We start from the raw sequence: 26,832 nt of genomic DNA, 5'->3' as shown, positions 1-26,832 counted from the left end.
ATGAACATTAAAAACGGTTCATGCAATCCAGAGATCTCATACTGAGTTAGCTATATATATATATATATATATATATATATATATATATATATATATATATATATCGAAAATTCAGATTCTTCTCCTTCATAATCTTCTTCTTCTTCTCCAGGCAGAGTGTATGTCTCGGGCTGAAGTTGGCTGCTTAACGTAGGTTTAGTGACGTCAGTAGACGTAAACGTAAATATAGTTGCACTTAATCGTAAACAGTGTGTCTGTGTGTATCTCCTAGATATATGTTTTACTTCGTTTATTACGGTAAATCAGGTTAAGCTGCAAGATTGACAGTATTAACCTTAAAACAATTTGAAGCTAATTATGAAATAAATAAATGAAAAAACATGATTAGGCTGTTCTTATTTAAATTTGATGAGGTTATACTCATTAAAAGGATTTTTAATTACATAAAGGAATCAACAGATTAGATAAGTATAACAATGAATTTTATGATATAAAATGTATTTTATTTTCTGGTACTTTGTGTGATTTTATTGCAGATTAAATAGTGATGTGTTTATTATCTGACTGCTAAGGGTCGAGCTGTGTGGAGTGAAAGATTAAAATATAATATACACCGTGTCTCTTGATTGCTGAGGATGAAACTACGTGGATTGAGTTGCTGAGGATAGAGCTGACTGGATGAAGTAAGATTAATATTTATATATTTTTAACACTGCCAAGGAGAAGTATACTGTCAACATTTATGTGCATCGGTGATTATCCAGAGTACATATAAATTGCAAGAAATTGTTAAGGAATTTGAAAACCATATGCTAAACTTCCAAGTATTGAAATCATTAACAAAATACATATTTAACTGTTTCTTCTCTTTAAATTGATGTGGATTTCAACTGTCCGATAGGTTATCATACTGGGGACGAATAGAGTTGACTGGATGAAGTAAGATTAATATTTATATATTTTCAACACTGTGCCAAGGAGAAGTATACTTTCAACATTTATGTGCATCAGTGATTATCAGGATTGCAAGAAATTGTTAAGGTATTTGAAAATCATATGTTAAACTTCCAGGTATTGAATTCATTAACAAAATACATGTTTAACTGTTTCTTTTCTTTAAACTGATATGGATTTCAATTGTCCGATAGGTTATACCTTTGTCAAGAATTAGCAGCATAAATGTGAAAGTAATTGGTGATAAAAAGAAATGTTGTATGCAAAACGACAATGTCAGCTTTAATTATATGCTTCATTGTAGTTTATTTAAAGCTTTGTGAATTGCTTGTCCAGTCATGCCCTTGTATCATCTCAAGCAGCTAATGGAGTTACTGAAGTTTCGCAAAGTCAGTTGTTGGTAAAAAGTCAAATGTTGATTAACAACTGGAATGATTCAAGTTTCATTAAAATATTATTTTCTTTGAAGATTTGAGATTTTTAAATGATGAATTTGATTTTAGGTATACGCAGATGTTATCATTTAGTATTTTACAGTCACTGTCCAAGTGTATTATAGCAAATAGTAATACTTGTGCTTTGACTTAAATACATTTGGTAAAATTGAATTAAAAATCCAAGGAGGAAGGTTCGCACACATACTGACTATTGGAGTTGAATCAACAATTGGGCTTTTCACTCCTGCACTCTGTTACTAGAAACAGGCATAGATGCAAGCATTGAAAGATTGGCAAAGTAAGAATAAGCCAATATTTAGAAAAAACGTCATCCATTGCTCAGCCATAATTTAAGGATGAGACTCATTGGATGAAATTCTGTAAAATTGAGTTAATAACTGATGATTGATTTCCTCTGTTATCTATGCTAGTATTCTAGGCCAAAGGCAGTATGCTGGTCATTGGTATTGATGAAAAAATGCACGTTTATTCTCAATTGAGACTCAGTCCAAAAATTAATGGTTTCCACTCCATTTTGCAGCACCAGAAATCCGACCAGTTTCAACAGTGTATAGAAATTAGCGAAACGAACATTTGAGGACTCTGGCACAGGAAATGTTATAAAGACGACACGCCAATGTATCTCCTACATCACCTTTGTCAAGAATTAGCAGCATAAATGTGATAGTAATTGGTGCTAAAGTAAACGTGGTATGCAAAACGACATTGTCAGCTTTGAATATATGCTTGATTGTAGCTTATTCAAAGCTTTGCGAATTGCTTGTCCAGTCTTGCCCCAGTATCAACTCAAGTAGTTGATGAAACTAGTGAAGTCTGGCAAGGTCAGATGGTGGTAAAAATTCAAATGTTGATCAACAGAAAATGTAAATTAATTAAAACACATTTTACTTAATTTTTTTTATATGTTGAAAGTATGTTTATTGATTATGAAAAATTTAATCAAACTTTTATTATAGTGAAACTGAAAACATTAAACAAGTAGCGGGGCATTAATTATGAAGTTCATTTATGCAGAATGCATTACAAAATATCAATAAATTCAATGTGTTTACTGTGATATTTTTTCAATATTAATATATATTATTTTGTTAGTTAAGCGCTGCTGTTTCAAACAATGAGAAGTGTGTAAATTTTCTTTAGATTCTGTAGAAAAATTAAAAGAATTATTTAATTTTTTAAATATTATACTCTTACAAAACGTTATGAAATCCCACAAAAAACAGACTTCGCCTGTAAAAAAAGGCGGCAAGTACATAAACCATTTAGCATAAATAATATAGTAAAATTATCCAATTAAAAAAAGTAGTGAAATCCAAATATTAGCCAAGTGTATTTTTTCACCTTAGCAAAAGTTAAATTTTTGAAAAAAAAAAGGAACAACAAAGTTACTTGCCGGGTCCGTAATATCCATGCACAGTGAGAAATAGAATCGTCTGTAGTTCGGCTAACTTCAATCTTTATCCTAATATGAAATTTGCTATACTACGCTATACTTGAATCACACACGATTCATTTCCCACTGTGCATGGACATTACGGGCCCGGCAAGTAACTTTGTTGTTCCTTTTTTTTTTCAAAAATTTAACTTTTGCTAAGGTGAAAAAATACACTTGCCTAATATTTGGATTTCACTGCTTTTTTTAATTGGATAATTTTACTATATTATTAATGCTAAATGGTTTATATACTTGCCGCCTTTTTTTACAGGCGAAGTCTGTTTTTTGTGGGTATGTGCTTTCAAGGATCCATCTCTAGAAATAGGCAGAAAAAAAATTTCATCAGCACGAGGAACAGGAATGTAAGACGTCAAGAGGTAATGTTTGTAACTGGTATAGTTGCACATATGTGCGTATGCAATACGGAACGGTGAAGTACGATCTTCTTTTGTTTTTCGAAAGGGAACTGTCAACGAATGTGCGAGTAAAGTAATTCTTCCGTTGAATCAAAGCCCTGATTTATCTCAGCAATGATGCTTTTACAGATGTCATAGTATAGGATTTTACTACTTATTTTAACCTCAAGAATATGTGGTTAAAATTAAAAACGACATGACTGTAACATCCTGTAGATATATTATATAAATATATATTAGGGTGGCCATTAAAAAAAAATTTTTTCCGGTGCTTTTATTTTGTTAATAATGATGAAAAAATACAAATTGAATTTTTTAGATTTTTTTGAAGCCGTTAAATGGTGCCGATATCGTTTTTAAAGTTGAAAATCCGATGTTCTTCCACTTTTTCGAGGTTAGATGTAAACCAAAATTCTAATAAGCTTTTAATTTGTCAAAAATTATAAAAAAAAGAGATCCTCGAATTTATAGCATTTTTTGAAGCCGTTAAATTGTGCTAATACCGATTTTAAAATTAAAAATTTAGATTTATTGAAAACAATTTAACGAAATTATAAATTAATATTGTGCTTTTAAAAGTCCTTTAGTTAAATTACAAGAAAATGTAATAAAAAAAAACATTAATCCAGCACAATATTAATTTATAATTTTGTTAAATCGTTTTCAATAAATCTAAATTTTTAATTTTAAAAACGATATCGGCACCATTTATCGGCTTCAAAAAAATTTTTTTAAATTTGATTCCTCTTTTTTCATTATTCTTAACAAAATAAAAGCACCGGAAAAAATTTTCTTTTTTTATGGCCACCCTAATATATATATATATACAGGGTTTAACAGCAATGATGTTTCTAATTTTAACCACATATTCTTAGGGTTAAACTAAGTAGAAAAGTCCTATAGTATAAGGTCCGGAAAAGCATCATTGCTGAGATAAATCAATTTTAAACCGATGAATCAGGGCTTTGATTCAACGGAAAAATTACTTTACTCTCACTTTCGTTGACAGTTCCCCTTTAAAATATCAAAAGAAGTTTGCACTTCTTTGTCGTTCCGTATTGTCGTACACGCATATACACACTCACGCAACTACGCCGACTAAAATATTACCTCCTAATGTCTTACATTCCTGATCCTGGTGCTAATGAAAACTATTTTCTGCCTATTTTTAAAAGGATTCTCGATAGCATCCATTTAATTGAAAAGTCTGACAAATAATACGGCGTTATTCGTTGATTAATTTTCAAATCGTTTTAACTTATCGACGTCACGACATATAAACTGTTCTAAGGTAGTAAAAAAATAAGTATTATATTCAAAAAGCTATTAAAAGTAATCGTATTTTTTTCTGTTTTTGAAAATCTTATTACTTTACCACAATGAGCAGTTTGCTGCATCATTGGAAGAACAAAATGACTCGAAAATTGGTTTTCAAGTAAAGCCATAGTCTTGTTTCGAAAGTTCGGCATAATAAGTGGAGAGTCTGAAGAATCCCTTTAAGAATAAATGAGCCTTTTTTTCATTTTATGAAAGGACAAGCTACAAAATTAAGAATAATTTTTTGTTAATGCTGTAAATTTTTATTCATAGTCTTTGCACGCTCTTATGTACGAGGAGATTTCAGATAAGTTAATAAATTCTTATTCTATTTTCTTTAAAAGTTTATTACAATTTGCTTGGTGAATTACAAAATATTTCATTTTGGTGACCATAGCAACTTCTAGTCACTATAAATTAGAATCTAGTCTAGCAATTGGCTAGTCATACTGGCAAGTCCATTTAGGTAGACACTATGCAAAAAAGCAAGAACCATGGACAATCTATGGCATAAAGAAAAAATTATTCTTAATTTTGTAGATTGTCCTTTCATGAAATGAAAGAAAGCTTATTTATTCGTAAAGTGATCCCTTAAACTCTCCACTTAGGTCGAAATTTCCAGAGAGCACTATGACCTCACTTGAAAATTTATTTTCGAGTCATTTTGATCTTCCAATGTTAGAGCACGCTGCTCTATCTTATTAAACAGTGAGATTTCCAAAAATAGAAAAAATACAGTTTCTTATAATAGCTTTTATAATATAATACTTATTTTTTTACTACCTTAGACCAGTTCATATGTTGCGTCACCGAAAAAATAAAACGACTTGAAAATTAATCTACAAATAACGTCGTATCGTTATCCAGAATTTTCAATTAAATGTGTGCTATTGAGGATCCTATTGAAAATAGGCAGAAAATAGATTTCATTAGCAACAGGATCAGGAATGTAAGACATTAGAAGGTAATATTATTAATCGGCGTAGTTGCGTGAATGTCTGTGTATGCGTGTACGACAATACGGAGCGACAAAGAAGTACAAACTTCTTTTAATATTTTAAAGGGGAACTGTTAACGAAAGTGAATGTAAAGTGATTTTACCGTTGAATCAAAGCCCTGATTTATCGAATTAAAATTGATTTATCTAAGTATTAATGCTTTTCCGAACCTTATAGTATAGAACTTTTCTACTTAGTTTGGTCCCAAGAATATATGGTTAAAATTAAAAACATCATTACTGTTACACCCTGTATAGGTCATTCTTTGCGAAATCGGCCACCCCCCTTGCCCAGTTCCATTTTTGAGATAAAATAGTATTCATCATATGAAAATTTTCGTTGAAATGTCTATTTTTTAATGCCAGCTCAGGCATTTTTTAACTTTCAAAATGGCCGACCCTGAATCAAAGCTGAAATAGAAAGATGCGTAATATTTTTTTAAATATTATACAACAACTATTGCATCTGGATTACGAACAGCCTCTAGATTAGTTTTTTATGTTTCTTTGCCTGCCTAATCTAAATCCATTGCCAAAAGTGAGCTAGAACGTAAAAATTGATTTTTTTTAATTAATTTTTGTTAATTTTTCCATTAAAACTAAAGGTTTAAATAAAAAATTGCAGTAGTATAAAAATGTCTTAGAATTTTTTTAATAATACTCTTAAATTTTTTGAGAATTTTTGGAGACTTTTTTTCAACATTTTAATTTTACGATTTTTCAAAAATCAAAAATTATCTCTAATAATTTTGAGAGTATTCTTCATAAAAATCTAAGATATTTTTATTCTACAGCAATTTTTATTTAAACCTTTAGTTTTAAAGAAAAAATTAATAAAAAAAGATTTAAAAAAAACAATTTTTACTGCTAGCTCACTTTTCGCAATGGATTTAGTTTCAACGTGTAAAGAAACATTAAAAAGCTTATCTAGAGGCAGTTCGTAATCCAGATGCAAAAGGTGTTGCATAATATTAAAATAAATTACGCATCCTGCTATTTCAGCTTTGATCCTGGGTCTGCCATTTTGAAAGTTCAATAAGCCTAACGACAATAAAAATAGACACTTCAACGAAAATCTTCATAAGTTGAAAACTATTTTCTCTCAAAGATTAAAGTGGGCAGGGGGGTAGCCGATTTAGCAAAGAATGCCCCATATATATGCGCGTGTAATATGTTCATATTAATCATATTTCGGATAAAATGAAAGAATAATCAGGCAGTTGGGTAACCTTCACTTCACACAATCGAATGTACCGATTGTTTTATCCTTTTACTATTTACTATTGTCTCATCCTACTATTTCTGATAAAAGTTAAATTTTCTTTCTTCAATTCTGTGTGTGTGTTTTTATTAAATACTACTATGATAAATCAGAAAATTTATGTATGAACCTTAATATATTTTTCGTACAACCGCCATACTTAGCATTATTATGTGACACAGTAAAAGTTGAAATACAAATATTCTGTAACAATATGTAAACACATTTTAAAAATTCATGAAAACTACTCCACCTTCCATTTGTTAGCCGCAATAAAAGTTCGTTTCACATTTCTTATAATAATTACTGCTGTATTTAATTCTTAAGCTCACAGTCTTTATTGTGTATGCTTTGAAATTTACTGGAATGGAAAGATATGATACAATGTTGCTGCAAAGTACAATTAAAATCTTTAGGTATATCATCAAAATTAACCGTAATATTCCGTCTGCCTATAAACTAATTCTTACTACTATTGTTGAGACTGGAATCGATTTCAGACACTTGATTTTCCTCCTCTTAGAGTCAAAGCTAGTTTCATAGAAGAGCTGTATTCTAGCTTCTAAGAAAGAAACATTTGAATCAGAAGTGAATGTTTTACTCATGAGCAAGTGCTAATTTATACGGGAGTCGAATTTTAGCTCGTAAACCAAAGCAAAAGCGAGCCAGCATTTCCAAAATCTAGGACAAACTTTTACAGCTCGAAAAGGAGTTTGTATTTGAGTAGAGAAAGTAATTTAACAGTTCTTGGTTTTAGATTTCAAAGAAATTAATGTTTCTTTAAGTGGAACTTAAATTTTGTTTGCACGTTCTCTCTCTCTTGTAGATTATTTCAAGTATTTTCTAAAACATCATTAATATACTATCTATTAATCCAGGCGCTTAAGAAATATTTACATTTTAATGTTCATGTAGTACAAATGTAAGTTTCGTTGAAAATATTCTGTATGACCGTTACACATTCTTACGCGTATTCGTGCGTACACACCCACACATCTACATACATCATAAACGTCTGAATCAATAGATAAATTAATAGTCTTTTGAGAGCGCTTGAGAAAAACTGCAAGAATATGCAATAGAAAATAGGGAGTTACAATTCAAAAAACATAAACGACCTTGAAATCTAAAAAAACGATAATCTTGAATATAATTTTAGTAACGTATTTAAAGGACTGTCAGGTAAAGTGATTTAAGGAGGTTACTACCTGACCGTCACTTACAAAAGATTAGGACTTAATGATAGAGAAGTACCACACATCAGAGCTCATGGTAAACATAAAACTTTTGTAAGCGACTGTTTTGCTGAAACTCGTCTGTGTACCACACATAAAAAAAATATAACATTCATGCGTACACATACAGTAAGACTATTTAAAGAGAGAGAGAGCGAGAGTTTGACCACGCGTATATTGTTATGCTGCTTCTAACCTCAAATCGCGAGTAATTCAACGTCACACCTCTGACTTTACTTTAAAATATCTCAATAACGGAAACGCTAGGTTTCCTGGCTTTTTAATACCATCTTCCTTAAGGTTTCAATAAAAAAGAATACTGCTTTTTCAGCACATTCCTACGAGCCTTATTTTATTAATGAGCAAACATGTCTTGAAACTGCTGTTACATCCCATATGACGCGTGCTACATTTTGAAACTTTGAGGCTCCATACCTCGAAATCCATGTCGCTGGGCTATTCCAAAATTCAATCAGTTACGTGTTACATCATAATAAATACTTGGTATCAATTTGAAAAAATTCCTAAGAAAATTAATTTGGGTAGTAACCTCCTTACCCCTTAACAGTGCATGGCGCATATTGTGTCAAAACGAAATTGAGCACTACTGGTAATGGACGCATATTGCGTCATGACATAAAAACATAATAAGAATGGTACAATGTGTTTAAGGCTTGATTCTGAAGGTATTTGGGGTTGCTAAATTCAAATTTGATGTTAAAAAAATTAAATTCCAAGTGGCCAATCCAATATGGCGATCGCAAAATTAAAAAAAAAGAATTTTTCTGAAATTATGTACTTATACGTTTTATTGATCGCTGAATTCCAATTTGATGTTAAAAAATAAATGTTTCAAAAAACTTCAAATTAAAGAAATAAATTGATTTTAAAGCACGATAAATACAATAATTTAGAAGAATAAATGTATCAAACTTTTTTACTTTCCCCGTTGGTTTCAAAATTCATGGAAAAAGATTTTCAATAGATATATAGCATGAAATATCTATCCAGTTATCACAAAAAATATGTAAATACAAAGTTTTATCGAAACTCATTATTTTTTTTATTAGAATTCTCCATTTTAAACCTGCCTTTTTGAATTAAGTTATTAACGCTAAATTTGAATTCAGCTACCCAAAAAACATAAATAAAAAGTTTACCGCGAATTAAATTATTTTTATGCTCTACCAATAGTAGGACATTTTAGTATTTTTCTCTGCACTGTTAAGGGGTTAACTACTGAAAGCATTAAATTAGCATAATAGAAAATAAATATTTCACTAGCTGACGATAAGTAAGGAGAGATCAACGATTGACTTATTGTCTCTTTATCTTGTTACCCCTATTACTTTTCTTCATTAACTGAATTCATTTGTTAACATTATATATGTTGAAATGAGAGTGAGAAAGAAGCAGTATACCTCTTTCTTAGACACACACACACACATTTAAACACTAGCTATATTTTAGCCGACATGGTTAATGAATGAATGTGTGTACGGGGGGGGGGGCTTTCGTTCTCTAAATCCTTTCACACCATCCTTTCAAATGATAAATTAAATTAGTTTAGAAGAAATAATAATTCAGATGACAAAGAAAAACAGCAAGTCACTTGATTGTTCCTTTCTCTATCGTTATGTAATGACATGCTTAGTGTTCGCTATGGGTACTTTAGTACTTTCAGACGCTTGGTCATTTTAAATGAATGCTTTTTCAAGCGGTGTATGAATGATGTAAGCCTTCATGTATCATCAAAAATATTAGAGATACTTAAAATATCATACATGCTGGATCACTTAGTAGAAAATATACTTCTATAAACATAGTAATAACAACAACAAGAATAACAAAAACATAAATGAGGTTACTTGATTGGTCATAGCCACAAAAATAGCAAGCAAAAACCAGTAGCAAATCCAAAGAAATTTTCGCTCGATTTCTATTTCCGATAGTGTTACAAAGTCCCATGTAAGCTTAGAAAGAATTGGTATGGTAACCATAAAATTATCGCCATTCGTCTCTATAAAGTCATGCCTTGTGATACTTGTTGGATCTATATGATGTTCTCGAAAAGGTCGTATAAAATTCTGAAAAAAAAAGATTCAAAGATAAAATGAAGAATGAAACCCAAGATGATGATGGAGTAATACTGACGATGACATAAAGAATGATCTTTATATGACATGAAATGTAAAATATTTTGTATATTATATGTATACTATGGTCTATGTTAAAAATGTAATACTTTGCCAAGTATAGGTAGTTCGACAGAGCCCCATGTGTCAGCTGCCCAATGAACAAAGCCAGAACCAAAATCAGCGGTAATAATGCCACAAAGGGCTGCTACAGCTATTAAGCTACTGTTCTCCAGTCTCAGTCGAACAAGTATGAATACAGAATTAACAGCTACTAGGGTTATGCAGATTCCGACGCAAATATATTCTTGAGTTCTTTTTCCTGAAAGAAAGAAGGTGAAGGAAGAGAAAAGATAAAAAACAATGTGCCTTTACTTAATTATACAATAATTAATACACTTCGAAATATTAACGAGTTGTGCTACTAAAAATAATATTCGATTAAATTTTTGATGCAAAAAATGTTCAGGGTTAGAACGTAAAATTGATTTTTCTACTTGTGAACTAAGGTATTTGCTCTGGTACTAAAGTGAAGGTAGGTAATTTCCCGGGTATAGTATAAACTTACGACTACAAGTATCGATTATCTTATTATGTGACAACAACGAAAGAAAGGAAGAGGTATGAGTAAAAAATCAATCCGTACTTTATTACCGACTAACATCCCCGTGTAGTGATATATGCTGCCTTGATCAAAGTTTCAAGAGTATCTAGTGTAAGGTAATATCAGTCACCCGATTTGAATAATGCAGTTGTTGGTTCGATAAGTCAGTTATTGATATTTACACCAAATTTCAGTGTCACACCTTAACATTTGTAAAAGTTATGCTGTGTTGAGTACATCTACCTCTGTGTGTACTTTTGACTTTTCCATTATCTTTCAACTGTTAAAACATGGATTTTTAAGTCAATCGAACAGATGGAATCCATAGGGCTCCAAATCAAACGAATTTAGTAGCTGTTCCATTACATTTGTTTTGCTCTAAATCAAGGAGTTGCAGATAACGATAGCAGCGCCATGTATGTTATCGTAGTGCAAATGAAAATCGAAAACTCGCACAGAAATTGATGAGGCTAAGACGGCATAATTCTTACAAATATCAAACTATACAGCTGAAATTTAGGAAAGGAGATTAATGACAGATGTATAAAGTTAACAATTAAATAAGAATTTAAATTGAGTGACTAGAGCATCACACAATGATTAACCTTCAAACTTTTTGATCAAGGTAGTACTAATATTTTAGATTCAATATTAATAATAATAATTTTAGTACCAGTGCTATAAAGATTGGCCAGTTCTTGAGCACCCTTGTGATTGGGTCCCCACCTGGGACGTGTTCTATCCTCGGGAGAAATAGGCACCATGGAATTAGCGTTTGGATCATCCTCCAGCATTAAATTTTCAAAAATTTGACGTTCAGTTTTAACTGGGGCTAGGAAACTGTTTGCCACTGAACAAATAGCTTGGTCTAAATTAGGTATATTCAGTTTTGGGTCTTCCATGCTGCTAGCTATACAGCGTTGATTTTTTGTCTATTAGCTTTTACTTGTCTGTTACGTTTGCAAGTATGCCTAGTCAAGTATTTTCTAGACTCATGAGACCGATATTGATCGACTTTCTTTTAGTTGTAATTGCTAGGTCGACTTTTGTCCCTTGGCATGGCTACCAAGTCCTTGCGAGCATTGATCGATTTCATCAGGAGACAGCGTAAACTTCGATGCGTGCCTAGACGCATGTACGCGTATTGTGACGACTCGATTGTACTGCGTTCGGAAACTTCTATTCTTCCTTCAATTCTACTATTATTATTAATCTCCGATACATTCTCTTTCCTAAATAATGAGAAGAATATGCATGACAGCATTTGACGGCCGATATTTACACATTTGTTACTTATTCATCCTTGATAAATTTAAAAGCCTTTAGCTTTGAATCCAGTTCTGTTTTCTATCATTATTTCTGTAACTCAATCTTCTTTTTCTTTTTGTTGTAACGAGAATAGTTAACCTGCAATTTATATCAAGAAAATTATTTTATAAAGAAAACAATTACTATGATGCATCGTTTCGGTTTTCTATACGTGGAGGACAACAGTTATCAGAAATTACTCTTTTATAACCAAAGTATCATTGCGTGGCTCTTGATTATACAAGATCCCTCAGTTAAATGGTTGCAGAAAATAAGTAAAAGAAAACGTGCATCTTCGTAAATATCAAAGATATCAACATTTTAAATAAGAGATATTTCTGAAATATATTACTATTTGCATTCAGAAAGATCTTATAACAATTTTTTATATCTGTAATAGTTACATAGATATGCGGTTTCTTACATTTATGGTCTAGGACGTTTTAACTGCATACCCTGTACATATGATACGTGATCGTGTTTCGGCATAAACTGGTTGCAAAAGGGCAATTACTGGGAATTTTATATGCGACAGAGAAACATTGTGCAAAGCAGAATCACGATTCGCCCTGTCATAGTTTGTTAAAGATATACGCTTAGCTGTAGGATCGGTTAAGACCACCTACTTTTAAATTAGTTTTTTGTAGCATCATTAAAAATTAATTTAATAGTTATAAATATATTATCTAATAACACTTTTTTTTAATGGCTTTTGACAGCTACGATATCTTCTAAGACGTTTATCTGAAATTAAACTGTTGAACTTATATATATATATATATATATAGGGCATCCTCTGGCAAAAAGGCCACCTTCCCCTTGCCCATTTCAATTTTTGAGATAAAATAGTTTTCAGCAATATGAAAATTTTCGATGAAATGTCCATTTTTTAATGCCGTATGGCGTTTTGAACTTTCAAAATGGCTGATCCAGAATCGAAGGTGAAATAGAGGCACGCGTAATTTTTTTTTAATATCATGTAATAACTTTTGCATCTGGATTACGCAATGTCTCTAGATAAGCTATTTTATGTTTCTTTACCTGCCGAATCGAAATCCATCGCGGACAGTGAGTTATCATATCAAAATTGATTTTTTTTTTATTAATTTTTTCTTGAAAACTTAAGACTTAAATAACAATTGCTATGGAATAAAAATATCTTAGAATTTTTTGAATAATACTCTTAAATTTTTTAAGAATTTTTAGAAACTTTTTTTAAAAATTTCAATTTTGCGATTTTTAAAAAAATCCAAAAATTTCTCTAAAAATTTTGACAATATTCTTCACAAAACTCTACGAAATTTTTATTCTACAGCAACTTTTATTCTACAGCAACTTTTATTTAAACCTTTAGTTTTCAAGAAAAAATTAATAAAAAAAAATCAATTTTGACATGCTAGCTCACTTTCCGCAATAGATTTAGATTCGGCAGGTAAAGAAACATAAAATAGCTTATCTAGAGGCATTGCGTAATCCAGATGCAAAAGTTATTACATAATATTAAAAAAAAATTACACATCCCTCTATTTCACCTTCGATTCTGGGTCAGTAAATTTGAAAGTTCAACAACGCCATACGGCATTAAAAAATAGACATTTCAACGAAAATTTTCAAATGCTGAAAACTATTTTATCTCAAAAATTGAAACGGGCAGGGGGAAGGTGGCTTTTTTAACAGAGAATGCCCCATATACAGGGTGTAACATTGAGGTAGGTTAATAATTTATAGGGTTATTGGGAGGTCATTTACACCAACTGTTGTTAATGAATATAGGGTTGCTGAGTCCTGAATGAATTTCTACTACCCGAGTAGAATTTTATCTAAAAGAAATCATTTTCGTGCTAGCCACTATCTAGTCTTTGTTAGATATATTAATTGGATACTGATTAGAGCACCCTTAGCTAATAATTACTAGATAACACTTCATATCTAGCCTATGTCTAGTGGTACCTAGATATTTTAGTATAATAAATGCGTCCCAGCTACTGCCTAATAACTAGCAAGTAAATATAACTTTAAGCTGAGAGATACAGAGTATGACTTTTTATCTAGCCACTGTCTAAGGACTGACTAGAATCTATTAATTATAGATGTAACTTTTAAATCATCGATTGTATCCAATCAATGCCTAGTAACTGGCTAGAAAATATTATTTACAGATGTCAATATTAAATCATTTTTTGTACCTAGCCATTATACGTAATCACTGATTAGAAAATATTACTTATAGATGTTGCCTTTAAATAATTTTGTATAGCCAGTTAATATCTGGTGACTATCTATAAAATATTATTTACAGGTGCATCCGTGCCGTGCACACCTACACTATGATATTCAAGTGAGAATGTGACTGTATACGTATACGAAAAATTTCTACCAAAAATTACAAAATTTACCGATAGATAGAGCTAATAATATGCACATGCACTATTATACACTTTCACTGTATTATATTAGTATGTATGGACTCGAACTTCGTTGGTTTTCGATTATACTCTGGAAAAATCGATTCTATAAATCAATCTGTGGATTATTATCGGAAATATTGTAATTGCAACATCATAACGTTCTTCGCATGGTAATAAATATCCTACTTAATTATATAATCGTATAAAGCACGATGAACAAAAGGGAAAAAACTCGCCAAAGAGTGAAGAAGCACCGTCTCTTAAAATCTACTGTAGCAAATATGGCACGATCCAATAAAATTCAGCGTATGTATAATTATAAATAGCCGTTAATAGCCTTAAACATTTTTCAACTTCGACATAAAAAGACGTTTGAATACAAATAAAAAGGTGTTTGGAAAGAATTTCGTGCAAAAAAATTGATATCCATTAAATATAATGAAGTTAATTTAGTATAATTATCACCCAATTCTGTGAATAGAAATATCTTCTTACCTCCAGGGTTTGATTTCCTAATCATATATGTGTTAAATCTCTATATTTTCTATATATTTTATACAATTTTAAATTATTTTATCTTTTACATTTTTGATACTTTAAAAAGTATAAAACACTATGAATGTAAATATTTTCTTACAGCTAAAATTATGGAACTTGATAATGTGGCTACTACATCATCAGAAATACAATTTTTCTCAAACGTTTCTGATTATGTCTTTGGCCAAAATAGTTCAGTTACAGAAAGTGATAACTGCAGTGAAATATTAAACGAACATTTGGAATATGATGAAATAAGTACTAGTATTAACAACAGTTGCTTAGAAAATATCGATGATTATAATACTGATGAACATAATCAAGATGTTCCAGAAGTAGAAGAATTAAGAAACTGGGCAGTCACATGTAATGTTCCATTAAAACACCTTGATAAATTATTAGGAATTTTAAGAAAAAGGCTTTTACCAAAACTTCCAAAAAATGGTAAAACTTTATTAGAGACCTCAAAAGCCAAATATAACATACGACCAATGCATGCAGCTGACGCTTCTGCTGGTAAATATGTTTATATGGGAATCGCGAAAGATCTTGTGAGCTACATTGATCCTAATGTACATATAGATAATAATATTTGATTGCAAATTAACGTTGATGGTGCGTCTCTGTATACCTCGGGATCGAAGCAATTATGGCCTATTTTATGTAGAATATTATTTGTTTCAAATAAATATCCTCCTTTTCCTATTGCTTTATATTATGATAATACAAAGCCAAGCAGTATTGATGAATTTACAGCCGATTTTATCAATGAAATAAACTTTCTCCAGAATCAAGGCATTTATATTGGTGAAAAAAAATATTCTGTACAATTAAAGCACATCATATGCGACATACCCGCTAGAAAATTTTTAAAACAAATAAAAGGTCATAGAGGTTACGAAGCATGCGAGCGATGCGTTGTTCATGGCAAATGTGTTGGGTATCCGAAACAACGCGTTGTGTATCCCGATACCATTTGTCCAGGAAGAACAGATCAGTCGTTCAGACTACAAGAAAATCCAGAACATCATACCGGTGAATCGCCTCTACTACGAATTGAGCCACCTATTAATATGATTTATGCCTTTCCACTGGATTATATGCACCTCTGCTGCTTGGGTGTAACTAAAAGGTTTTTTACAATGGATTTATTATTGAATAGAACTACAATACGACTAAATGTACATCTTCGACAAAAGCTGTTTAAACGAGTAGATATCTTGAGATCCTTCATACCTTTGGAATTTCAATGAAAACTACGACCCCTAGTTCCTAGTTTAAAAGCATCGGAACTTCGTTTTATAGCATTATATGCACGACCAATTTTATTTAAAGGAATAATGAGCACTGAATTGTACGAACACTTCTTACTTTTTTATACTGCAATGAGAATTTTATGTACAAAAGGACTTGCGCAAGAATTCAACAATTCTTCAAAATCATATTTGAAAATCTTTTTTGAATCTTTACATAAATTTTATGGTGAAGAGAGTCATGTGTTAAATGCGCATTATCTTTTACATTTATCAGATGACGTTAAAACAAACAACTATACTCTTAATGATATGTCAGCATTTCCATTTGAAAATTATTTGGGGTATTTAAAGAAACTGTTACATTCAGCTAATAAACCGTTGGCTCAAATTTGCAGACGTGTTTATGAACACAATATTGTTATGACAAAACCTGTCATCCCTCCAACATTAATTATTTTAAAAGAAAGAAAAGTAATAAATGATAATCGTAAATTAATAATTAAATTGCAGTATAACAACTTTATTATTACTACGACAAACACAAATAACATACTTATGTTATTTAATGGTATGATTGTTCAAGTAAAAAGCCTAGGCTATAATTATAATGTTCAAGATAACATAACAATGACTGGTGTACAATGGAAGAAAAAAAAACAATTTTCAACTATCCTACAAGTTCCCCTGATTTAAACATGTAGGAATTGGTAAAAGAGCCATCTGACTGTTTCACGGATTTTAAACTGAAGGATATTAATTTTAAAATGATAAAAATGCACATTCCGTATGAAAAAAATTCACAAATATAAAGAATCTATGCTATACCTTTACTTCATTAATTCTAATTAATGAAGTATTCACATTATTTTTATATGATTTTATATTACTTAGTATAAATACATAACGAAAGATATAGTTAGCTTTACTCTAGCACTTAGTCATGCTTACATAGGATTCCTTGCTGTTATTCACTTAAAACCATCTATTACAAACTTATTGTAAACTTTAACTATCATATTAATAGATTATTAAATTTTTCAAACTATTTAGTTTGCATTTTCAGCCCGATTATTTGATTTATCTCAAGATTTAGAATTAGTTAAAACTATTCCAATAATTTTCTCGATATTTTTTTCAGAAACTCTCTCTTGAATTATCCCACTGCGGCTTTTAGATAAAAAAACATCTGCAAATGTTATTTAATTAATAATGGATAATGTATTGTGTTACGTAAAAATGTATTTCTTTTATAAAATTATATTAACTTACTAATTATTGTGTCATAGAAGACTGAAGGCTTCAGTGTATATTTACCAGAAACTGATTTGAGGCAAGTAAATTGTTGCGCTAAGTTTTTACTTAAAAACTTCATTATAACAGCCAAGATATTTTTTGATAATACTGTTCTTGAGTCAATGACAAACCCAATTATAAATGCCTCTTGAAATTATTTCAATTCATATGGTCACAGAGTAGCTAGTTATTTTCAAGCATTTTAAACAATTATAATTTTACAAAATCACTTCGGATGTCTTCATTTTTTAATAAAACATTTAAGTTTTCAAACTCTTTTTTTGTTGAAAGGGGCCATGAAATGTTATTGTTTTTCATCCAATTCATAGATGTATCTGATTTCTTGTTCATAACAGCAAAATTGTCCAATTGACTTTTTATTAATTTAACGTCATCCCATATCATTCCATTTTGGTGCCTAATTTCTTTCAACCCTTTCATTATACTACTGAAATCTACAAAATTGATTAATACATTTAGTGAAGTCATAATAAAATATTATATTTTTTTCATAGTAGTAATATGAATTGCTTACTACTTGTTTGATCTACCACAGCATCTATCCTTAGACTTTCTGAAAGTATTTAATGTATTAATATGATTTTATTATTTTGTTAAAGAAACAGTTAATAAAGCGTATGATTTACCTCCCATATCTTTTGTGTGCTGTATCACATCTAAATTTGAATCAAGTATAATTTGCTCATCAGCTTGAGATGATTCCATTAAAAAGTTTCCGTAAAGTTGTGATGATGACACTGAGTCTGTACGAAGAGATATTTTTGATATTAAAATATTATGAAACATCTGTACTTAATGTCATTATGAAAATAAAATTAAATTATTTTAAAAACCATCGCCTGAAGAATCAGTGCTTTTGCTTGGGTTGGATATTACACTATGTAGTCCTTTAACACTTGGAAGTTTTTTGTCCACATTCTTTACACCGTCTAATTGGGAAGTAGTTACTATTCCTTCGCAGTCAGTTGTGCAAATGTAATCACCATTCTTCAGTTTTTCTCATTTTTTTGCGGTTTCAGAATAAGTATCTCAAAAAATATACCAAGAATGTAAAACATAAATATCAATTTTAATATATTAGTTTATCCAATATAAATATTGTTAACTTATATGCATTAGTTATTATTTGAACTGGTTACCATGGCTAACTATCCAATGCAGTTGCTTGACTTTTTTACAATGGTATGCAACATTTTACACCTTTGACTGGTATAAGGAGGTGGCAAAAATTTTATTTTTAATGTTTCTGTTTCTGGATCAAATGTAATCCATGCTGATGGAACAATATCAATTGTTCCACCTGCATTTTTTCCTTTAAATTTAATAATTTTGTAGCCTGCATTTTTCTTTCTGTACTTTAGCATCTGATTAAAGGATTAAAGAATTAAGTTAATACTAATTATACATTTTGAGATATAGTAGTAGAGATTCATATTTATTTTTCAATTTATACGTACCTTGAACAGAAGACGACAACAAATTAAAATTATTTCACACACGTGTTTACGATGTACACATAAATATATTAAACACTCAATAGACACATTTGTAATTCTGCCAGTTTAAACAACCTGAATTTTGAAAATGTTTTTGAAAATTCATTAATAAACATTTTTAACTATATACTTTTTAATATCTCGACTTATGCTTGTAATTAAATATGTCATATTAGACTAATATCATCGTACCTCGCAATCTACTTCGTCTCAATAAAACAAACTTGCCTTCACAAAGGTTGCACAAAATAACACAAACACTATTCACCAAAGATCTGGACAGAGAACAATGCGTAGAGACGTACGTTTGAAAAATGACGTCATAGAAAGTGTAAAGCTAGTTATAAAACGTAAACATAAGGCAAGACATAGAAAAGCCGTAATACGTAAAGTAGAGAAGACAGAAAGACACTCTCGCCTGTATCAATTTTGTCGATTCTGTTCCTAAACATTCGATTGAATATCGAGAATTAGAAAGAGACACAGGCTATTATTAGAATTAAAACATTATTATTTTGATCTACATTAAATAGTTTATTAATTTATGTATAAAAAAGTTCAATAAAAAATTTAAGAAATAAAATTAATATTTTATCGAATTATTTGAAATAAATAATTGTCCTAATTTTAATAAGTAGACTATAATAAGATATCTACTTCAACAACATTGAATGGCGCAAGCGGTAAAGGCGACTGTCTCATCATCTGTGAAGTCTATAGGTTCTAGGTTCGAGTCCTATCTCCGGAGACAAATTTTCAGCAATGAATATTAATGAAATATTGTTAAGAGTATTGATGTAATTAAAAAGGGTATTATAAGAATAATAAAAAAAAATATAACAATAGGTTTAATGTTAGAAGTTAAATCAAAGTTTTCTATTTATACGTTCATTTTTAGTTGGTAGCTAATCATCATTTTATATATAGTAGTAATTTATGTTTTCCATGTAGCTATTGAAAAGATTTTTTATTTAGTGGCAAGGAGTATAAAATTATCTAGCTACGTTAACAAAAATTGTATGCTATGATTGTGAAATTATTTTATCTAGGTACTAACTAATTTATCTACACAGCCTATAGGAAGCAAAAGCGTTACACCATGACTTCATCACTGGTTAAAAAAAATAGATAATCATGATATAAAATGCAACTTTATTAGCTAGTGGCTAGACAATGGTGATTTTCAAATTCTACTCGGGTAGCGTTTAAAAAAAAAATTATAGTAAAAAAATGATACGTCAGATTAACACGTTTTTAATACTAACCAGCAACTTTAGACTCATTTCCTTCTTAAAACGAGAATATCTGGAGGGCAGACAATTTGATCATTTATTTTGACTTATAATTTAATGTGTAGGTGTGTGTGTGTGTGTGGTGACCAAGCAAACGAAATACAGTGGTGAAACACTTTAGTGTAGTGAGTGTTTACGATTGCGCAAGTGACACCGGGCCTATGAAGTATTCTTGTTTTAAGAAGGAAATGAATCTAAAGTTGCTCGTAAGTATTGAAAACGTTTTAATTTGACGTCTCATTTTTTTAACATAATTTTTTTTTAAACGTTGGTAAAAACTCATTCAGGGCTCAGCGACCCTATATTCATTAATAAAAGTTGGTGTAAATGACCTCCCCAATAACTCTTTAAATTATTGACCTACCTTAATGTTACACCCTGTAGATGTATTAGGATAGCCATAAAAAAAATTTCCGGAGGTTCAAATTTGTTAAAAATTATAAATAAATAGGAACCCTGATTTTCTTAGAATTTTTGGAAGCCGTTAAATGGTGCTGATATCGTTCTTAAAATTAAAAACGGCTTAGCGAAATTATTAATTAGTATAGTGTTTTGAAAAGTCATTCAGACAAGTTACATGAATATAAGGTAGAAATACGTTATTACATTTAAAAAAGTTAAGGTTACCTTTATCTGATCTTCATGATACCACTTAAGAACAAATAATCAATATCAGGTAATAAATCGATTTATTACCTGATATTGATTATTTGTTCTTAAGTGGTATCATGAAGATCAGATAAAGGTAACCTTAACTTTTTTAAATGTAATAACGTATTTCTACCTTATATTCATGTAACTTATCTGAATGACTTTTCAAAACACTATACTAATTAATAATTTCGCTAAGCCGTTTTTAATTTTAAAAACAATATCGGCATTATTCAATGGTTTCTAGAAATTATAAAAACTTTGGGATCTCTTATTTTCATAAGTGTTAACCAATTAATGTAGTAGTCTAGTTGTTTGGGTTGACAACAATTTTTTTTTTTTCATATTACAATAGTATACCGACACAAGAAAATGGTGTATAATTTTTAACCGATATTCAAAATACTAACAAAGATATAACATATATTCGAGAGCGCCACATAATTAAACGCTGTAAGGTGCACAACAGCTGCTAACGGTTATTCCTCACTATTATGACTCATTACCTTTATATTTTCTTGAAGTTTCGTATTCCTTTTGATATACGAAAGAATATAACCAGATATACCCGCGTTTGACACGTATGAAGAGACCTAAAGCTTGTTGCACGCACCTGGGATCGATGATTAGTGTGAGGATGAAACTTCTGTTAGCCAAACTTTAAGCGCGTTTTTCTCTAAACCATGTTCTCTCGGTCGGCCCGAGGCATAATAGATTTTCTATTTAACTGCTCGGACCGAAATATTTACAGGTTTTTCTACACATCTGTAATTCTGGCCGGAACTGGAATCATTTTTTTTCATCCATTATTTTTCAAGTTACAACCCAATTTACACTAAAAAAATTGTACCTTTTTGTTCGAAGTCCGACATTTTGTTATTTTTCAACAAAATTATTTTTTTCTAGTTCCAGCCAGAATAACAATCCTACTGAACAATAATCCATTGCATTTTTTTGTTTCCGATTATCCAAATTGGAGATACCTCACGGACCAGCAGCATATGTTTTTTTTCACCTACTTTGACCCCATATAATTTAAGTAAAATATCGTAAAAATTGAAAAAAAATATATTTTTGTATAATTCAATATGGTATTAATAACATATAAAATTTTCAGATTTTTTGCATTTCATTTAAGTAGTCAAAAAAATTCTTGAAGAATACTCTGCAAATCCGGTGGATTTACTAGACTACTATCTTAAAAATCTACTGGAAATTAGGTTTACATCTAACCTTGAAAAAATATAAAAAAAATCGTTATTTGAATTTGAAAACCGATTCGGTATCTTTTAACGGTTTCAAAACATTCTAAAAAAAGGGTTTTAAGTTTTTCATCGTTTTTAACAATTGAAAAGTACCGGATTTTTTTATGGCGACCCTAATATATATATAGATAATACATTACGTATTTAAGGGCTTAAATAAAGTGTTTAAAATTTTTTTTGACAATAAATATTTTATTGCAGAAGAGTTTAATTTGATCATTTTTTCGAATGTGTAATATTTTTAACCCTTAAAGCGCACACTTCCTATTAATATCATAAAACGTACATGGGGTCTAAAAGACCCTAACTTTTTAGAATGTCTACAAAACTTGTATTTTTAAGTATTCTATTACGAATATAATAATGTTTCTTATTAATCGGTTTTTCACAATTGACGGTACAAACACAAAACTTTAAATCTTAAAAGTTACAATTAAAGCATATATTTTCTTTGGGGTATTTTAGACCCCTAGTGCAATTTAAGGGTTAATATTGTTATAATGGTTGCGAAAGTCAAACAATCAACACGGTAACAATATGAAAAATAACTTTCAACCAAATATTTTAAAACTTTGTAAGAAAGTAGCTATCAGAGCACATGTGGGTTAAAAGTGCTGATTAGAGCGAATCACTCAAATTTCGTCATCTTCGTATACAGACATCGAAAGTCATAGATTCTTAAATTATTTCGAACTGAAAAGTGCAGTGAGTAACAGGGTGTCATAGTATATGAATCTATTATTTTAGAAAACTATTGAAATATATTACAATAATATATAGTAAGGAAATGGGAAATTCCATTTAATAAACTTAAAGTAATCTGCATGTTTTCTTTGGCATTTTTCTCAGAGTCAAACTATTACAGCCAGATAGAACAATTTTCAGGATTATCAGCTCAACATAACCTTTTTGCCTATTACTTTTTTTTTGTAAAATATGACACAATTAAGTTACATCATTATTTGCAAAGTTCTGAATATATTGCTCCACTTTAAAAATAGATCATTTTAGATGTAGATAAAATTTTTGAAGTGATTAAGGTTAATGACAATTGTGACTTTTAATTAACCTGCTGAGAAGCACCTTTTTGCGAGTTGCAAATATTTGGCCTAAAGCCAATTCATATAACATTTTTTTGTAGGGTTTTCACAAAATTCATTGTTCAAGACATTAACAATATTTTATATTAACTACATTTTCAGTATAATATTAATTTCAGATAAACGATTTAGAAAATATTGTGGACGCCACGAGAAATAGCAAAAAGGATATATTGTAGTAGCACCCCCATGCTGTTTAAATATTTACTCTTTTTTATTGCAAAAACTAAACACGATGTAGGGGAGGCGAATGTCAAGCATTACAAAATAAAATAATCCTGAATATCTAGTAATGTCTAGCAATTAAAGCTTTTGTTCCAATTTTATTATTATCTGGTATCTCTCCCTCTTCATTCTAGTATATACATTCATATATGATATTTTCATTATTAAAACGGAAACATTAATTAGCAACGTATTCATATGTCGATGCGAATTGTTTTAATTGATATCAGAAAGGGGTCGCGATTGTAACAAGGAAAATATCTAGCATAATAGATGTGATATTTTAAATAACAGTACGAGGCTATTATCAAAATCAACTAGATTTTACTAGTTCTACAAAAAAAAGAAATTAACCATAGATAACCTGTTTAAAAAAAATGATTTATAGTTGAGAAGTGAAAAGGATATCAGTAGAAAGAACTTGATGCCACCGTTGCTTTGCCATTGAAACTTGTCATTTATAGGAACTAAATTATTGTTTAAAATGAATAAATATATAGAGCATAGAATGCGATGTTGATTCTAATATGCTGTAATCGATATGGCAAAGTATGTTACAATTGACACCTTCTGTTACTTTTAGAGGTTCTAAATTTCACAATTAGTAAAAGCATAACTACAATAATAAATTTGTATCAAAGAGTTGAAGAAATTACTTTTATAACACTTATATCAGAACGTTAAACAAGGCTACATAATATTAAATATAATTAAGAGTATTCAGAAGCAACTTTTTACTTTTATATTTGAATTTCAAACTTTTGATCGCCATATCCAAACAAATCAAATCACAGTATTGAAACATCTATAGACATGCTTAACCCTTTGGGCCCCATATACAGGGATATATAAATTTCAGCCTATACTTAAATAAGCCAACTGGGCTTTCTACGTCCCGTTTTGCATTGACATAGGCCTTTGAGGTTTTTTTCAACAATTGGTGACCTATTCAAACCGTTTTTGTAGTGCAGAGATATCTCTCTGCAAGGGTTAGTATGTTTTTAACTACGAATGACGCAACAGTTGATCGGCATTTTAAATTGTTTTTGTGCAGATTTTGCAACTTTTACATCCTTTTCTGCAACGATTTCGTCAGGTGATATTCGAGTTAAAAATCCCACTGGGATATATTGTCCCATCCCTATTTGCTTCTGAAATGTAAACTTTTTCAATTCTTCGACTATATTTTAAGATATTTATTATTAAAAACTCACATTCCCCAAATAATCTGACAGCACAGAAAAAAATGAATCCGAAAAAGCTAATAAGTAATAATGATATTTCCTACTTAGTTTACTGAATTTAAGGTTAAAATATAGATATAGCTAAAATAAACTTTGTACTATTTCATATACACTACAGGCCAAATGTTTAGGATCACCCGACAAAATTGTCAGAATGACATGCTCTTCTTTATGTGCGAGTGGATTAGCAGCTCTAGGAGATAAAAGAAATTTAACCCTTTAAACTGGAAATTAATCTTGCTGGATATTTGCAACTATATAAAAATTTATTTGAACTTTCATAATACGCAATAAAATGAATATAAATTCTGCAATATAAACAATGTTCTTATGTACGCGCAAGCGCACACAACATTCTCGCAATCTGTAACGTGTGTAGCTCGTTATTGCCCGAGATGGCACTTGTATATCGTCACGAGCAGCACACGTTATTCCCGGTCAAAGGGTTAAAGATAACGTTGGAAAGCTTATAATATTCCGCGTCCAACAATAATGATTTGATCTAAAAAAATCCAATAGATGCCCATATTATAGAAGGAGATATTATACAATTTTTTATGTCTCTTTATATATAGATATCCAATTTCAATGGCTTGCACCGGTTATAGTAATCGTCTTACGAAGTTGAAACTTAAGCTTTCATTTAAGTCCAAAAACATATAAATTATTATTTGGTCCGCAGTTATTTGACGATTAGTCGAGCATTGCGCGACCAGCATTTTGTCCGCAAAACATCTGCTCATTAAGCTCTAAGAACAAATGCAGGTCGGTTTAAATTAAGGGTGCCAAACGGGTCCCACTTTTAATTTTCTTATTTTGATTATTAACAATGCTACGTATTCCAATTCAATCAATAAAAGTATAAATATGTTAATTGTATTAAAGTTTTCATTGATTTATTTCAAACCATACAAAAGTTGTTAATCAAATGAAAGAAAAGTTAAACGTGGCTCCCCTTTTTGGCACCCATAATTTATACAGACCTGAATTTGCTTCAAGAGCTTAGCGAGCAGATGTTTTATGGAAAAAATGTTGGACGAACACTGCTTCATAAGTTACCAAATAACTGCGGATCTAATAAGAATTTATAAACGTTTCTGGACTTGAATGAAAGCTAAAGATTCAAGCTTTCACCTCCTTGAATTTCAAATGCCTCAGACTTTTATTATGAGCGGTACAAAGAATTGAAATATGATATCCATAAATATCTAGACGTCAAAAATGTTGTAATGTTCCTTTTCTTTAATACAGGCACCCATTAGATTTTTCTAGGTCAAATTAATGCAGTAGGACGCGGAATTTAATAAGCTTCACGACGATATCCATAAATTTGTTGTACCTCTTAGGGTTGCCAAACTACACGTACTTAAAGGAGAGCCTGTCTTTTTGACCATGTTATCAATTGGTCCTAAACTTTTGGCCTGCAGTGTATGTATTGTTTGATACCGGGGTCTCCCACTCTCAATAATTATAAAAAATAACTTTTAATGCAACCAAAATTCATATTAGAAAGTAGATGATGTTAACGATCATAGCTAAACATAACCTCTTAACTTTCAGACTGTCGGGCGCCACTTAAATGGTACTAAAGCTTCGTTACAATTATTCACCATGTATATACAGGGTCTTATCCTAACAGCGGAGCATAGGAGATTCGTGTTAGTTGACTATAGCACTCGGAATGATGGAATCTGAGAGCGCTGATTGGTCAATATTGCGTAGTACCAGCATATAATAGGCCGTTACCAATAGTTGGATACGAAAAATGAGATTCATTCGCCATTTTGGTGTGGAGAAATGTTTACATGCTGATCGTAGCAGAAAGAGGTGTAAAATGAAAAAATGTCAAATGTTGTCGTTACTAAAGTAAAAATTAAATACTTTGAATGAAAATAAAGAATATTCGTACTTTCCATTCATTCTT

At 30.5% G+C, this 26,832-nt stretch overlaps 2 protein-coding genes and 1 pseudogene across 5 annotated transcripts in view; 1 reads left to right on the top strand and 2 right to left on the bottom strand.

The window, feature by feature from the left end:
* The window catches only part of LOC136782968 (general transcription and DNA repair factor IIH helicase/translocase subunit XPB-like), a 588,849-nt pseudogene that overhangs the window by 555,381 nt on the left and 6,636 nt on the right, over nt 1-26,832 (top strand).
* The window catches only part of Kua (Plasmanylethanolamine desaturase Kua), a 157,254-nt gene that overhangs the window by 126,270 nt on the left and 4,152 nt on the right, over nt 1-26,832 (bottom strand). For all 3 annotated transcript variants that reach the window (XM_066742714.1, XM_066742715.1, XM_066742716.1), the window contains exons 3-5: nt 11,486-12,219; nt 10,319-10,530; nt 9,942-10,160 (exon numbers count right to left, since the gene is read on the bottom strand). In XM_066742714.1, coding sequence (XP_066598811.1) covers nt 9,942-10,160; nt 10,319-10,530; nt 11,486-11,714 — 660 coding nt within the window. In that variant the 5' untranslated portion in view covers nt 11,715-12,219. The remainder of the gene's footprint in view (nt 1-9,941; nt 10,161-10,318; nt 10,531-11,485; nt 12,220-26,832) is intronic.
* LOC136783004 (uncharacterized) lies at nt 16,846-19,035 on the bottom strand. Of its 2 annotated transcripts, XM_066742787.1 has the most exons (5): nt 18,469-19,035; nt 18,262-18,378; nt 18,150-18,188; nt 17,591-18,069; nt 16,846-17,507 (listed from the first exon to the last, which is right to left on the bottom strand). In XM_066742787.1, exons 2-4 carry the CDS (start codon nt 18,338-18,340, stop codon nt 17,825-17,827), a joined length of 363 nt encoding a protein of 120 aa, XP_066598884.1. In that variant the 5' UTR covers nt 18,341-18,378; nt 18,469-19,035; the 3' UTR covers nt 16,846-17,507; nt 17,591-17,824. The 2 variants fall into 2 exon arrangements, with proteins under 2 accessions (XP_066598884.1, XP_066598883.1); XM_066742786.1 differs by having other exon boundaries at nt 18,262-19,035.

The sequence above is a fragment of the Prorops nasuta genome, unplaced genomic scaffold (assembly GCF_024137725.1).
Source record: "Prorops nasuta isolate Cenicafe-Biocafe unplaced genomic scaffold, Cenicafe_Pnas_1.2 PNAS00031, whole genome shotgun sequence".
NCBI lineage: Eukaryota > Metazoa > Arthropoda > Insecta > Hymenoptera > Bethylidae > Prorops > Prorops nasuta.
This window is presented reverse-complemented; position numbering and strand designations above follow the sequence as displayed.

Excerpts from the sequence above, each read along its gene's own strand:
- LOC136783004 (XM_066742786.1), bottom strand. The coding sequence starts at position 18,421 with ATGTTTCATAATATTTTAATATCAAAAATATCTCTTCGTACAGACTCA. Across the intron at positions 18,189-18,261 it reads GCACACAAAAGATATGGGAG|AAAGTCTAAGGATAGATGCT; the intron begins GTAAATCATACG and ends AAATACTTTCAG. Across the intron at positions 18,070-18,149 it reads TGTGGTAGATCAAACAAGTA|ATTTCAGTAGTATAATGAAA; the intron begins GTAAGCAATTCA and ends TCAATTTTGTAG.